The sequence below is a fragment of the Hibiscus syriacus genome, unplaced genomic scaffold (genome assembly GCF_006381635.1).
Source record: "Hibiscus syriacus cultivar Baekdansim isolate YM2019G1 unplaced genomic scaffold, ASM638163v2 tig00000778_pilon, whole genome shotgun sequence".
NCBI lineage: Eukaryota > Viridiplantae > Streptophyta > Magnoliopsida > Malvales > Malvaceae > Hibiscus > Hibiscus syriacus.
The window spans coordinates 1579165-1595633 of record NW_024061825.1 but is presented as its reverse complement, the minus strand read 5'-3'; the positions used below and the strand labels follow the sequence as shown (position 1 = coordinate 1595633).

General features: G+C 32.0%; 2 protein-coding genes and 1 long non-coding RNA gene across 3 annotated transcripts; 2 read left to right on the top strand and 1 right to left on the bottom strand.

The window, feature by feature from the left end:
* The first annotated feature begins 726 nt into the window (after positions 1-726).
* Positions 727-4017, top strand: LOC120114680 (lipase-like). The gene is made up of 11 exons (XM_039135502.1): positions 727-923; positions 1030-1099; positions 1304-1383; positions 1552-1617; positions 1721-1768; positions 1879-1946; positions 2125-2197; positions 2281-2442; positions 2655-2849; positions 3384-3472; positions 3720-4017. Exons 2-11 carry the CDS (start codon positions 1033-1035, stop codon positions 3928-3930), a joined length of 1059 nt encoding a protein of 352 aa, XP_038991433.1. The 5' UTR covers positions 727-923; positions 1030-1032; the 3' UTR covers positions 3931-4017.
* Positions 4018-5199: 1182 nt separating this feature from the next.
* Positions 5200-6497, bottom strand: LOC120218979 (CASP-like protein 1E1). The gene is made up of 2 exons (XM_039215845.1): positions 6313-6497; positions 5200-5548 (listed from the first exon to the last, which is right to left on the bottom strand). The coding sequence occupies exons 1-2, from the start codon at positions 6495-6497 to the stop codon at positions 5200-5202; spliced, it is 534 nt and encodes a 177-aa protein (XP_039071776.1).
* Positions 6498-13864: 7367 nt separating this feature from the next.
* LOC120113389 lies at positions 13865-14284 on the top strand. The gene is made up of 3 exons (XR_005515296.1): positions 13865-14015; positions 14108-14154; positions 14240-14284. It is a non-coding gene; the product is annotated as an uncharacterized LOC120113389 (long non-coding RNA).
* Positions 14285-16469: the final 2185 nt, after the last annotated feature.

Below are 16469 nucleotides of genomic sequence, written 5' to 3'. Positions count from 1 at the left end.
TACTTATCCAAAAAAAAAATAATTAAATAAAATCAATAAAAATATTTCAAGTGCAATCAGCAAAATTTATCGCAAAATCACGAGTAAAATTAAAGTACGAAATAGATAAATAGTTTATTCTAATAAATAAAACAAAAGTATTGTAATAATAATAGTACAGGTAAGAAGATAAGAAAAAGGGGACACAGTGGACTCAAACTCGCCTAACCAAATCGGGTAGTTATGAACTTATGGTAATTTTAACATACGAGAAAGATTCTATAAAAAAAATATTAATATATTTTTAATATTTTTAATAAAACGTTATCTAAAATATTATTTTTTATCAAAAATATTAATTTTGCTATCTAATTTTTAGTAGAAAAAATAACATTTTAGTTAACGTCTAATATTAATATTTCAAGTAGAAAAAATAATATTTTAGGTAACGTTTTACCGAAAATATAACGTCCAATATTAATATTTTTCGGTAAAAATTAATATTTTAAATAATATTTTACCTAAAATTTTAAAAAAAAATATAAAATTTTAAATGTATATTAAGATTTCCGTACCGGATACGTACGAACCAAATCTTATCCGCAATCAGATTTCCAAACAATAGAAATTCTTTTCTTAACGACGGCGGTAGCACGTTATTGTCTTCCGAAAATTACCTTACTACCTCCATGTTCGAACAAGTCTGCCAATAGTAAAAGGTCCAACAAGGGTAATTAAGATATTTTGAAGTCGAATAAAACAATATAAACGAATATCCTTTTTGGTTTAACCTTTTCTTCTATTGTCTTCTCTCTTCTCAATCATTTGAGAGATACTGACTCCCTCCAAAACGAAGTCGCTGAAGCCCAATCGGAGAGTTACGGTCGCCGTTTATACGCCGCTTAACTTTCATAATCGGAGCTCCGACATCCACTGTTCACAAGGTGCGTTTCTGATTACATCGCTTTGCTTTGTTTGGCTTGGCTTTGCCTTGTTTTGATTTTCATTGCTCTTTACATTCGTAATATATTTATTTTGTTTGATTCTCAGATAATGGAGCGAAAAAAGTGGCTAGTTTTGGTGATTTTTACATGTTTAATTGCATCTTCTAGCTGTAGAGGTACTTGTTAAATTCAATTCTTTTAATTTCCTTTGTTTTTTTCTTTCAAAATTAGGTCTTTCTGTTATAATTTTAGTGAATTGTTCCTGATCAATGCAAATAAATGTTGAAATCAGCTCAATATATACAATTTTAATTGATTTTTGTAGCTTTTGAGATGGTAGAAGTTTAGTTTATTAAGGAATTTGCTTCCGTTTACTGCAGACTTGCAGGTCAAAGACAACCATAAACACGCCATCTACAATCATTCTCTTGCGACCATTTTGGTGGAATATGCTTCCGCGGTAATTGAGCTTGAAGGTTTAAATAATTGCTAAGGAAATTTTAGTTTATTCTTAGAGTAGATAGGTGAATGAGTTCAATTTTGTTGCCTAAGACGTTTTTATAAGAGTGCTGTTTTCTTCACTATATTTCTTTGTATTCGTTATTGTTTTTACCATTTGTTCCTGTAGGTGTACATTTCAGATTTGACGGAACTTTTTACTTGGACATGTGAACGATGTAATGGTTTGACCAAGGTTCTTGATTAGTTGATTTTCTACTTGATTTTCTTTAATATTGGGTGTTTAAGTAGGTTTCTAGTCGAATGGGTTTCCCTAACACTCCTTGATATGGAAACAGGGATTTGAAGTTATCGAGCTAGTCGTTGATGTTGAGAAATGTTTACAGGTTCATATATTTGTTCCCTTTGATATTTATTGAAATTATGACCCATTTTGGTGTTACACTTGGGAATACTTTTGTTTGTGTTTGACATTAAATTGACAAATAATTGATAGGCATTTGTCGGAGTGGCGAAGGATCTTAATGCCATTGTTATTGCCTTCAGAGGAACGCAAGAACACAGGTACTAATATTTCCCCCTGTACTTTCTGTTCAACCTATATTTTCAAAAGAATAGGCATTCATGGCATCAAAACCTAAATGGTAAACAAATTATGAATTATGCAGAAACCGGTAATCTTTTGTCCTTTTGATTATGTTTTACTGTTTTTTGTTTGATTGATTTATCTGTCTGTTTGCAGCATACAAAATTGGATTGAAGACTTGTTCTGGAAACAGCTTGATTTAAATTACCCTGGCATGCCTGATGCTATGGTATGCAAAACAAATTCCTTCTGGTTTTTAATTTTACGCCAGAGTGATTGTAATTAATGTTTTGTCTTCTTTGGCTATTTCAGGTGCACCATGGATTTTATACTGCTTATCATAACACAACCATTCGCCATGGAATTCTCCATGCTGTCAAAGAAGCAAGAGAGTTTTATGGGGAGCTTGACATCATGGTTACAGGTCATTCGATGGGAGGGGCTATGGCTTCCTTTTGTGCACTTGATCTAACGGTAATCTTGAGCCTTTCTTGCTTCATCTGGAAATATATTATTGTTGTTTTCATTGTGCTGTAACTGGGAAACCTTCTATTCTGCAACATTGTTTTATATTATGTACCATGGCATTTCCAAATCTTTTTTGAGTCAAATTTCCTGCCAAAATTATGGGAGCTTTGCTGGTTGCTTTGTCGGAGTTGTAACAAGAAAATTATCTTTATTCCCAGGTTAATCATGAAGCCAATAATGTTCAAGTTATGACATTTGGACAACCTCGTATAGGGAATGCTGCCTTTGCTTCTTATTATGCCAAGCTTGTGCCGAATACTATTAGAGTGACAAATGACCATGATATTGTGCCTCATCTGCCACCATACTATACTTATTTCCCTCATAAGACATACCATCACTTCCCTAGAGAGGTAAGTATCCGTGATTGTTGAAATTAATCCTCTATGATTTCTGGTATTACTTGGCATGTAAATGTAGACATAACAGTTTACTAATTAGATTATTATCAATTATTGGTTCTTGATTATAGAAAATTGAATGTTATGTAACTTTCAGTATAAAAACTTTTTCTACCCTTGAGGAGTCCTGAATTGTTGCCCGTATCCATATGTTGTCTCAATTCTTAAGTAACAATAACAGTGAATGTCTGTATCACGAAATGTAGCATGGTCCTAATGGCTCAGGAACGAAGCTCCTTATTAGTTACAGCATTACATTGAATATAAAATATAAACAATGTTTTTTCTTTCTAAAGTAAGTGCACCATCTAACATCCTTAAATGTGAGGATGCTATTGTGGTCTGTTGTTTAACACTTAAAAACAACTAATGTTTTTACATTGGAGATGTGTTGATCAAGGATTCATATCCGATGCATGTAAGACTGCAACCTGACTAAGAAAGAACATTATGGATAAGTTCGTTAATTTATATCGTTTTTTGTAGGTATGGCTGTATAACCTTGGATTTGGAAGTCTGGTTTATAGAGTTGAGAAGGTCTGTGATAATTCCGGTGAAGATCCAACGTGTAGTAGGTAAGCCTATTTCTGTATGGTTTTGATTGTGGTGGAAATTTATGTAGGTAAGCATATGCTGCTCCGAATCTTCATTTTTCTTGAAACATCTATGGTCAACACATTTTGAACGTGTATTTTGGATATGGACCTCCGAATACATGAACTTAAAGAAAATATTGAACATACCCGTGTTGGACACCTACGATAATCGCACTCAAGTTCTAGTAGAACAACTTAGCACGACTAATTAGAGTTATTGTTGCAGTTCAGTGTCAGGTAACAGCATCGTGGACCATTTGAGTTATTACGGTGTTGATTTAATGTGCCGAGAATGGATATCATGCAGAATCGTGATGGATCCTCAGGTTGCGGAGTATGGCAAAACAGATCTCAAAGGAAATTTCATTTTGTCCAGAGCTCCGGCCACGCGTGTTAACATCCGGTCAACTGAAGGGGAAGGTAAAGCCAGTGCATAAATTTATCAGTTCATGGTTTTTCCTGGACGATGACCGGCGCTGGTACCACGGTTCAGCCTAGTCTTAAACATTCTAACATTCAAGCAATGTAAAAAAGGCCAATGAAAATGAACATAATGTAGGTTTTGATTTAGGATTGAATTTTATGTAAATAATTTTCAAAACTGTTAAAAATGTATTAAACGTTGTCGTATTAAAAAGAATTAATAATTTAATATGCCTATAGAAGATGAATTAATATGAATACAAATTAAAATCATAATTGATATGAATATTAATTAAAATTGTCTGCATTTGTGAATATACATAATATAATTCGAATGGGTAAGATCAAAATTAATTATTCTAAAATCTAATTAAACTTGGGGGTTGTTTGATAAATTAAAATGATTAAGGACTGAATGATTCAATGGCTTGAATGATTTAAAGATTCTGTATGAATTGGCTCTGAATGTGACATGTTGTTTGATAATGGTTCTAAATATACAATCTGAATTATGAATATTTTCATTTTTACTTTCATAATGATTTATTATATTATAAGATATGATTGTTTAATAAGACAACATGTGAAAAAAATAAGTATAATGGTAAAATACTAGGTGCTTAATGATTCAGAATGTACTTTAATGCTGAATCATTCAGTAATGTTTTGATGTTTCATTCAGCATAATTTTCATTCAAATGTGAGAATCAAACACGTTGAATGCTGAACGGTTTAGTATTCATCGATGAATTCAGCAGCGCTGAATGATTCCATTCAGCAGTAAACAAACAACCCCTTATTATATAAGATGTATTCAGATTGAGAACATTAATATTAAAATTTTAAATCATAACAAAAGCTAAAATTAAAAACCTATGGTATTTATATTTGGGTAGGTTCGAAATTGATGGAATCTTTTAATTATTTTAGCATATGTTAATATTTATAATTTATTTAATCAAAATTAATTTATCAATACAAATAATTATTTTTTATTAAGTTAAATTGATTATAAAGATAATATTTGTTCTAAATACTCCTAATTATTTGACAATGAACGTTCAATCATCCTACTACAATCATTGATGCTTAAACCCATGACCTCTAGAAACAACAATAATTTTTTAACTACTGAGATAAATTAGTTTGTGCTTATCAATGCATATAATTATATATTAATTAAATAAATAACAAATCACACAAACTTTTCTTTAATTTTTTCCTCCCACAATTTTATTTTATTTTCTTTACATGATAAAACATCAAACAATAATACCAACATTTTAGCTTCTAGGAGCAAATCTCTTCTGCAAAGACAGAACAGCCAATGCAACCAAACCAATGAAAGCAAAGGAAGCGACCAAAGACATAACAATGGAGATGGCGATTCTGTCGCAGAAATTGTCGAAAACATTGCAGACTTTGTTCCATTGAAGATGAGAGTTCCCTTTGTAGCCGATAATACCGACAGCCAAGGCCGCCCCGTTGGCCGAAAACAACAACCCGACGACGGTTACATCGAAGATGATGATGGTTTGGGCAACCCCTATCTCTGCGGTTCTGGTTGCTAACACGATGAGCGTCGAAATTGCTGCGTATGCACTTGCTGCTATGTTTGCCACCATCAAATACCTACCAACACAGATTCAAATGAATAAATAATTTTGGAGTAGTATGACGTAAATGAATAGATCGTTCGATGAACTTTTCGTAAACAATTATAACTTTATTAAGTTAAGTAAAATAGTATGAACAAAACTTTTATGTTCATTTAATAAACGAACAAATATGAACACACAAACAAAAGTGTGTCCGGTTCGTTTGTGTTCACGAAAAAACTCGTTTGAAATTTTGTTTATTGGCTCATTTATAATCTTGTTATCGACTAGCTCGTTTATTCGGTTTTACTTTCCTTTTATTTTTTTATATTTTAAATATTGGTGAATGTAGGGACTAAATTGAATACATGATGAACTTTAGAGTTCAAACTCTGAAGCATGATGAGTTAAGGACTAGTGGCATAATTTCACTAACATGTTGACAAACTCTAATCGAACATGTTCGTGGACGCTAGACGAACCGAACACAAACACGTTAAAAAATAAACAAATAAACATGACCCGAACATGAACACCTTCAATATTAAACAAACAAACACAAACATAGTCTTGTTCATTTAAACTCGCCTCATTTACATCCATAGTAACAAGTTTTAGGGTTGAGCGAAGAAATCAAACGCTTTATAGTTTATAAGTTTAAACGTCGTGTTAAAATCAATATGATATTAACTAAATTCTATTTTTTACAACAAAATATTCAAACCCTAAATGTTATCTAAACGACCCAATGTCTCGTATCACTAAATCAACCGATAATAAACAAGAAAATAAACTTACACCAAGGCAGACAAGTAATGCCACTTAGCTTTGAAAGCAACGTCGACAACAGGAAAGGCTGGGCTAAACTGTATCGGAAGGAACTCGGTCTGCTTATTTACCCCAATAACAATGGCTGCCGCAAGCGTTAGCAGCAGTGCCAAAACCCTTAAAATCGACTCACATATACTCACTTTTGCCGACATTTTCACGCACTATTCCCACACTACTCCTCACCTTCTATATATCTTCTTGCCTCCCCATTCTTTACAACATTTATGCATATATACATGCATCATATACGTGTAAATATATTTTTGAAAGATAATATATTGTTTAATGTACATGCATTCAATGTGTGGTGAGGGTGTAGGGAGGGGTAAGAGTGTTGAATATGCATTAATAAGAGATGAAGAGATGATGTGATTTGATAGCTTCTATCAAAAAGTGTGGATGATACCTAAAAATGTGACATATTATAAAATTAATTAGCAAATAAAGAAGGTATCTTTCAATAATTTTGATCGAATAGTATGGATGATTACAAGATAACATTTGTTCAAAATCTTTCTTAACCATTTACAATACACAGAGTCATCTCGAACAATTTCGGGGCCTGAGTGAAACTAAAAATAGACCTTTATAGAATAAAAATATATTCTATTACTTTGAAAATTAATTTAATATTACGTTACTAAATCTTAGAAAAATGATTAAATTAAGAGCCTAAATTATAAAAGTAAAAGGTTGGATTGAAAAAATTAGAGTCCTCAATTATAAAGGTAAAAAGTGAGATTAAAAAAAGTAAGGGTTTCAATTATAAAGGTAGAAAATGAGATTACAAAAATTAACGGCATCAATTATAAAGGTAAAAAAAATTGCCCGTCCAGCTCAGTTGATAGGGCGTAAGACTCTTAACCTTGTGTTCGTGGGATCGAGTCCCACGGTGGACAATTCATAATTGCCGGAGGTCTTCCACGGAAGTTGCTCTCAACCTAGCGTTGGGGGCACTCTCCTACCTCCCCTTACCCCATTATATATGTAAATAGGGTCAGCTAATTATTAAATTATAAAGGTAAAAAGGATGAAAAAATTAGGGACTCAATTAGTAATATTAAAAGTGAGATTGAAAAAATTAGAAATCTTAATTACAAAAATAAAAAAAGTTAGATTGCAAAACTTAGGGGCCTCAATTATAAAAGATTTTTTAAAATTAATTATTTCAATTACAAAAACAAAAGTATGATTGAAAAATTAAGGATCCTATAAAAATATGAGGGCCTTGAGCAATCGCTCGTCTTACTTCTTATAATAGTCGGCTCTAACAATACACATGTCGTACAAATATAACTATTTAAGTCCAAGACCTCAAAGAAGAACACTCTTTTTAACGACTGATATTACATGATTTATAAAAATGTGCAAAGACACCTTTTCTAAAATTATTATATAATAATTACAATTGAAGGCGTAAATAATATATATATATATATTTTTGGTACTCAAAAAGTTTAGGTCAAGGGTGGTTCCCCAGTCCAGGGCCAGAGTATACCTAAGACTCAATTGGGATTTACATAAGACTTTACAGATTGCCCACCAAGAGTGACGGTGGCGAGATTCGAACTTGTCCTTACAAACGTAAATTCCTGAATCTCAACCACTTGTGCCAACACTAGTTGGCAACGTAAATAATATATTAATTAATCTTAAATATCATCATGAAGCGTTCATTGGCTTAAAGCAGGTTTTAACAACATTTATGGGCTTCAAAATTTGATATTTAGAGCATTAAATGGCGGGAAAATACAGTTAAGTATCAGTAAATTGTATACACTAGCTTATATCTAGCTAATGCTAGGGTTTTCATTTATTTAATTTATTTAATTAATAATAAAACTGTTTTAAAATTAAGTTGTATTGAACTAATTAGATATATGACAAATGTTTAGGATTATTGAGTTTTCAATTAATTAACGAGTTGATATACCACATTAATAATTTTAAATGAATATTTATTTATTTATGAAAATAATGCATATTTATCTTTTAGAGCAAATTAGATATGAATACTAAAATAAAATATCAACATTTGAACCTATAAAAATATCTATTGGGCTTACTTCAAATTAAAAAAATATATACATATTAGGAGCAAAATTCCCCTTTCCTCCCATAATATAGAAATTATTCAAATATATATATATATATAGACGATTTTTTTATTTTTATTTTTAGCAAAATTAGTGAAATAGTGAGATTGAAAATTTTATTTAATTTAGTGGACACAATTTTAACATGAAATTGATTAAAAAAACTGGATTTTTTTTTGTTGAATAGAGGTGTATGGGACCGCCTAGCTGCCCGTTATATCATCTAATAACAACTCCTCAGTTTCCTTTGGGTAATTTTGCAGAAAAATTGTGTTTTCATGGTGCTACCACATCTGTTTAGCGACAAAGTCAACAACGCTATTGGCCTCCCTTGGTATGTGCTTTAGATCCACTACCCAATTTCTCCTTAACAGTAAAAAACTGGCTTTTATTAGATTTTCACTGGTTTAAGTTCGAGTTTTTGGTCGATCAACAACTATTTTATTATTATTTAAATAATAATAAAATATGATTTTATACTAATATTATATTTGTATCTAAAATTACTAAGTGTAAAATAAAATTAATTAAAGCCGAATTTATATAGGCTAAAAAGGGTGTTTCAATTTTGAGGGTGGTTTAGTTAAAGTGATTAGGTTTTGACTATGAGCAATTAAGATTAGGCAAAGGATAAGGTTTCAACCAATATCACTTTTCAAAGCTTATAATTTTTTTATTATATTTTTATTGATGATTTGATTTTATATTTTTTAATATAAATTCTTAAAATTTCACACTCTTTAATATAAAATAATGATGTTTCATAAAATAAGCCTCTATTTTCTTATAATTTTGTTACGATTTTCAACATTTTATTCGTTTACGATATCACCTATATGAGATGAGTTGAAGATGTATTAAGACGGTTGTACTTTCTAAAAAAAATTAAATTTTTATATAATTTAGATATTTTATTAAAGTTTTTATCGATGATTTAATTTTATACCTCTTATATTTCTAACATAAATTCTTAAAAAGTCACACTTCCTAATATAAAGTAATGATGTCACATAAAATAAGACTCCATCAATTCTTAATGGAGAGCGGCAGTTCTTTTTGATAAATAATGTGTAGATGTTAATTTTTTTTTAAAAAAAAAGAGACTCGAATCAACAAATGATTAATGATAAACATGATATATAAATTGTTATTTATTTACAATAAAATTAGAGAAAACCGAAAGAAAGAAAAAAATGTTGGCCAAAAGCCAAAGTAATTAGGGATGGGCATGGACCTGAACCCGATCCTACCCTACCGGGTCATTTTTTTAAAATTTGGATTATGTTCAGGTTTTTTAAAGGTGATATTCGGGTCGGGTCGGATTCGGGTTTATGATGAAAAATACCCAACCCGACCCGACCCAAAAAAAAATATAATTTTACCTTCTATATTTAGGAATAATTATAATAATACCCCTCTATATATTTTTTTTTTAAAATTAAATTACTGTTTTATTGAATAAAAATAATATTTTTATTGTTTCGGGATGGGTCGGATCGGGTTTGAATTTTATTTCAAAAAGTCGGGTCGGGTTTGGGTCAGGTGGAGAGTATATATTCTTTGGGTCTGGTCAAGTCGGGTGAAGGATGTAAAATTTTCGGGTCAGGTCGGGTCGGATTCGGTTTAGGATGAAAAATACACAACCCGACCAGACCCAAAAAATATATTTTACCTTATATATTTAGGAATAATTATAATAATACTCCTCTATATATTATTTTTTTCAATTAAATTACTGTTTTATTGAATAAAAATAATATTTTTATTGTTTCGGGATGGGTCAGATCGGGTTTGAATTTTATCTCAAAAAGTCGGGTCGGGTTTGGGTCAGGTGGAGAGTATATATTCTTTGGGTCTGGTCAAGTCGGTGAAGGATGTAAAATTTTCGGGTCAGGTCGGGTCGGATTCGGGTTTAGGATGAAAAATACACAACCGGCCCGACCCAAAAAAATATATAATTTTACTTTATATATTTATGAATAATTACAATAATATCCCTCTATATATTATTTTTTAATTAAATTACTGTTTTTATTAAATAAAAATAATATTTTTATTGTTTCGGGATGGGTCGGATAGAGTTTGAATTTTATCTCAAAAAGTCATGTCGGGTTTAGGTCGGGTGGAGAGTATATATTCTTCGGGTCTGGTCGAGTCGGGTGAAATGTAAAATTTTTGAGTTGAATCGGATTGGCCGAACCCTGACCCAAACTCAACCCAAACCCATCTCTAAAAGTAGTTGCCTCATAAAACTAAGTTGTTGGTGGTGCTGTGATAGGAAACAAAAAAGAGAGTAGTCGTAATTGTATTGGAGACGAAGAGGTTACTTATTTTTACCGCTATGTCACATGTTCAATTAACGATTTATAATTATTTTTTAATAATCTAAAGTGATTAAAAGATAACAACTGTATTTAAAAGTGTATACATATTGAAAGTAAATTGTTCTTATGCTAAATGTGATTAAATTTAATATTTTCATATCAACTAGTATTTGCATGGATAGGCACCTGCAGGTTTCTTGTATTGCAAGGAATTATACCGACTTTGTTGTTATTTGGTTGTTCATATCGAAAAGTGTATGTTTGTGTGTATATATTGAAATAAAATTATTTGAACAAATCATATGTTTATTCTTATGTTAAATATGATGAAATTTAGTATCTGCATTGATAGACAACTGCAGGTTCTTTTGTAATGCAATGAATTGTACCGACGTCGTTGTTATTCGATTGTTTATATCGAAAAATGTATGTGTATATATACAGAAAGCTAATTATTTGGATGAATCATATGTTTTTTCTTATGTTAAATGTGATAAAATTTAGTGTTTCCATATCAACTAGTATTTGTATTGATAGAGAACTGCAGGTTTCTTGTAATGCAAGGAACCATACCGATTTCATTGTTATTTGGTTGTTTATTCAACATTTTGCGTTTTTTGCAGATCATCATAGAGTTGGATTATTTGCTGTTCTTCCCATGGATGTCGTTTCCGGTGCTAAGATCAATAATTTCCGGGCAATCTCAGCCGGACTGAGAGCTATGAAACTTCACGGTTTGGAAGGTGTTGAACTGCCTATATACTAGGGAGTGGTCGAAAATCGGTAGGAGCTCCCGATGCTTTTAAGCAGATTAAGAAAAACATGTCGGATGAGAACCTGATATACTCATTCACTTTCCTGAGGATGGGAAACCAATTCTTCACACCGAAGCATCTCCCTTCGTTCTCCGAGTTTGTCCGGAGCTTGAGCCAACTGGAATTGCATTCCGACGATCCGTTTTCTAAAGAATCCGTCTCTGTACATATGCAAGCAGCTTAAAGAGATAGAGTTGAGGACAAGTATGTGTACATAAGATCAGCATGTATTTTGTATTATGAAAGGGGATATCTGAGTATGTGACCAAGGGTTAATTTTAGTGTAAATTATTATATTCATTTTAAATTATAAAACAGAAATATTTTAAGTAAATAAAAAGTGGATTCTGATGATAAAATACAAATCTGTGTTGGAACCATGGATCCTTTATTCGCAAGCAATCTTAGTGTCGAAGCTGCCGAGGCAGATAGCAAATGCTTCGAATTCTGAGATCGGATACCGGTAATCCATGGTGAATAAATTTTCCGACTTTCCCGAACTGGAGGATGATCTTTCGGTTTTCCGGAGAATCTACCAACTGAAAGTTTTTAACCGAAGCGACCGTCACTCGGCCACGGAAGTTCAAGCGCCAACAACGGAGTCGTTCGTCCCACCTCGGAGCCTTATTTATCAACACCAACACATCGTTCTCTTGACTGGACAAAGATCCCGATCGAAATTTGCCCGTACTAGCTGATTTTTAATAAACAATCCGATTTGGTCGAGATACATTTGTGCTGCACCGTGACAACTCAGCCCGGGTTCGAGCAGCACCTTCAGGTGCAATCGAAGTGGCAGGGATGGTTTCCATTGTACACTGCATTCTCCTTGGACCCCTGGAAGTCATATACAGTACATATGTATCAGCTCTTCGGGCTCGAAAGCGAGGGTCAGATATAAGTATATATCCGATATAATCACTTGAATCGTTACGCAAAATAATTGAACTCTTACCTTAAACCAAAAACATCCAATTCATATGAAATGTGAGCCACAGGATAGTTTGGTAGCCTAGAATGGTTATTCTTAGCCATCTTCAAACTCGTATAGGAAGATCGACGATCGAGTATGATGAATCGGTTGCTCAAATAATTCGATCTTTGCCAAAAAGAAAGAAGAAAACATAAAACTTTTGTTTGTGGTTTATGTTTCTCTAAGTTTTTTAAAAACATTATATTCAACGTATATTCGAATATATATTCATATTCGACACTCGTATCAAAATCGAACTCACCTCAATTTCCCAACATAAGAACTGCTCCCCTTGGACATATGCTCGGCATTTAGCGAGATGATATACTCATTACAAGTTGCATGGCTATACTTGCAAGCAACAAGTAGGAACTTTCCATTATTGGTTACACTTGTATCTAACACATTAAAAAAATTTAAAAATAGTGAAGATAATATTTAAATCGAATATTTGTACTCGAATTCGAATAATATAAATAAAAATGGAGTAATATTTTGAAGAAGAAAATGCTCACCATTAGTTAAAGCAAGGTAAAGGCAATATGTTTGAGTGGATCGGTTCCGTTTTATGAAGCACTGGAGTAGACCATCCTTGGGACCAGGCTGCAAAGAGAGTCCAATAATAGAAGATTGAATGCTGCTCCCCATAAAAAATTATAGGGTAAACTGAATATTTAGTACTTAAACTATCAATTTTGGTCCATTTTAGTAATTAAACTTTCAATTTTTTCAAAATCATACTTAGCGTTTAGTTTTTGTTTCATTTTAGTATCCGCCATTAAAAACTTAATGCGTTTAGTACCTAAACTATTAACTTTGGTCTGTTGTAGTACTTAAACTTTCAATTGCTTTCAAAACATAACGTTAAATTTTGAACGAGGGTTCTAAAATCAAACAAAAACTAAACTTTAGGTATGATATTAAAAAAAATTGAAAGTTAAGGTACTAAAACAGACCAAAATTAATATTTTAGGTACTAAATGTGTAATTTACCTAATAATTACATGTAGAATTTTAAATCTAAAATACTTGGGTTTCATTTTTTGTCAAATATATTTATATTTAATCTCGTAATAACATAAATATAAATATAAATATAAAATATATCTTTCAAATATATATTTAAAATTTTAAGAATATATTTAAAACTTGAATAATATTGACCAAACCCGTACTTGTATTTGACATTGACACTCACACTCGAATCCGAATACCATGGATAGTGGTCATACTTGTTGAGCTGCACAAACATGCACATCTTTACACAAGCACACATACTAAATCACTAATATATTGGCCTTATCTCATTAAGGCATTATTTCTCTGGTTAAACAAATACTATCTACTTATTGCTAATCTTTATCCTAATATCTTTTCTCTGTCTTCATTTATGGTGGCCTTGGTGCCATTGAGATTTTCAAGAAAATGAATATTGAGGATCTGCAGATAGGGGATTATCTTGGTAACATTCATGCTACTATCTCTTTTCCACATGTAATTGTTAGATTGTATGTTTTAGTCTTTTGCTAATTCTCCTCACTATCTGAACTGCAGCAATTGGGGCAATCTTTTCTGCCACAGATTCTGTTTGCACTTTGCAAGTATGTATGTTAGAGATCTAGGTTGCGGTTACAATCGGCAACCAGTAACTGTGCCGAGCGATTGGTCCTCTATTTCTTTGTTCAGGTTCTTAATCAAGATGAAACACCTCAGTCTGGTTTTCGGGGAGGGAGTTGTTAATGATGCCACATCAGTGGTTCTTTTCAATGCAATCCAGATGACCTTTCTAACATCAACACTACCATTGCTCTGCAATTATTTGTGGGGAACTTTTTGTATTTGATCATATCAAGTACGTGCAACGACTGGTGGTATTGCATTTGTTTCTTAAGAATTTTCTCTAAAAATATAGTATCCGCGCGGACGTGTCGAAGACATATATTACCACGACCACGACCAGAGACGGGACGGCGGCGGTACGCGAGAGTCCCCTTGTTCTCTTCCACTCAACAAGGAAGTGGGAAATCCAAGCCTTAAAAACCCATTCCCAATAATGTTTCCAATACTATGTGGGATTGAGCATTGCCAATACTTGGGAATCTTTTACACTATCGCAACACATTCTTTATTGTTTCAAACTCCACGTGAATTTGGAATAGTAAAAATGTAAACTTATTTTGGATTTTTCACTATCGCAACACTTTTTCACTATCGCAACAACACGTTTTTCAAACTCTCGCAACACATTTTAACTATCGCAACACATTTTTTAAAATCGCGTTGCAAATCTTACAATCGTGTTGCGAATCTGGATATTCGCGTTGGGCATTTGGAAACTGAGTTAAAAAATTAGAGTTCGCATTGCGAATTTAAGATCGCGTTGCGATTTTGTTGGTCATTTTGGCAAATCCAAAAAATTGATTAAAATCGTATATTATAAGGCATTTTCGGTCACTGAAGTTATTTTCTCTTATTAAAAAGCTCTATTTTGGAAGGTTTGTATATTAGTCCCATGTAAATAATTCTGCCTCATTTAACTAGCTGATGAGATAAATTGAGTTGTCCAGTAGTTTCATGATATATAAAAATGTGAAATAGTTGAACATTCTCAACCGTAGTCTATAATACTTGACTGTGAGTATCGGATACGGGTATATAACACCCCACGCTTCCTATGTAATTATGTTGTTAACACTATGCAGGTTTTCGGATTGTTGACTAAACCATTAATTAAGATCCTGCTTCATTCATCGAAACATCTCACCAAAATGCTTTCATCTGAACCATCTACTCGTAAATCATTCATCGTGCCATTCCTCGACAACGGCCAAGAATCCGAGGTCGACCAAGGAAACCGAAATGTACTCCGACCAAGCAGCTTAAGAATGCTCTTGACCACTCCTTCCCACACCGTGCACTATTATTGGAGAAAATTCGACGACACCTTCATGCGACCCGTATTCGGTGGAAGGGGTTTCGTACCCTTCGTTCCCGGATCACCGACCGAACAAAACGGTCATCAATGGCAGTGAACGAGGAACTCGAAGCCGGTGTTTAGCAGGTGGTAAAATCGTTGTGAAACCGGCTCAAAAGTTGGGTTTTAGTGTAAAACTTGTGTCGTTAATATAGATGAGAGTTTTAAAGATTAATTATAGCAGCAATTTTGTCCAGCATTAGCTGTTTATCATTTGATTGCATTTTCATGTATTTGTTGTTGTGTCAATAGTGGGATTGTATTTTGACCTAAATGTTTAGTTTCTTAAAATGTTATAAAATGTATAAATATTTGATATGAAAATATAAAAATTATCTTTAAAAATACTTTAGCGTTACATTAACTATTATTTTCAGAGCGGTTTAAACCGGATTTGGATTAGAAAAAAGTACGTTTGTCAGTCCGGTCTTTAGTGAACTTGAATCAAGTATGCATATCTTGGAGGGTAGCAAGGTAGTCAGTACGGACATATTGGTTTAAATATTTCTATATATAATATTAATAAATGCATTAACTATATACAGGAAATAAATTTATACCTTAACTATATACAAATAAATAAATCTATATAAGAATATAAATCATAAAATTATTAATTAGGTTTAACCAGATTTATAAATATAATTATAAAAAATTAAAAATAATTAAGACAGTTATTATAAAAAAATATTAAATTCTCGCACCAAACAAATTGAGATGATACACGTTGCTAAGATTCGGATTGACTGAAATAAGTTAAAATACATTACAATTTTGACCAAACTGGAAACTATTTGATACTAAATTATGGTTAATATGGGTCTCAACTCTCTCTATATATACAATTATAAAAATATTAATTAAATTTAATAATTTCATTAAATAAAAAATATTTTATTTATAAATGAAAATTTACAAAAAAAAAAGTTATTAAATTATAAT

Excerpts from the sequence above, each read along its gene's own strand:
- LOC120114680 (XM_039135502.1), top strand. The coding sequence starts at position 1,033 with ATGGAGCGAAAAAAGTGGCTAGTTTTGGTGATTTTTACATGTTTAATT. Across the intron at positions 1,947-2,124 it reads AGAGGAACGCAAGAACACAG|CATACAAAATTGGATTGAAG; the intron begins GTACTAATATTT and ends GTCTGTTTGCAG. Across the intron at positions 3,473-3,719 it reads GAAGATCCAACGTGTAGTAG|TTCAGTGTCAGGTAACAGCA; the intron begins GTAAGCCTATTT and ends TTATTGTTGCAG.
- LOC120218979 (XM_039215845.1), bottom strand. The coding sequence starts at position 6,497 with ATGTCGGCAAAAGTGAGTATATGTGAGTCGATTTTAAGGGTTTTGGCA. Across the intron at positions 5,549-6,312 it reads CATTACTTGTCTGCCTTGGT|GTATTTGATGGTGGCAAACA; the intron begins GTAAGTTTATTT and ends CTGTGTTGGTAG.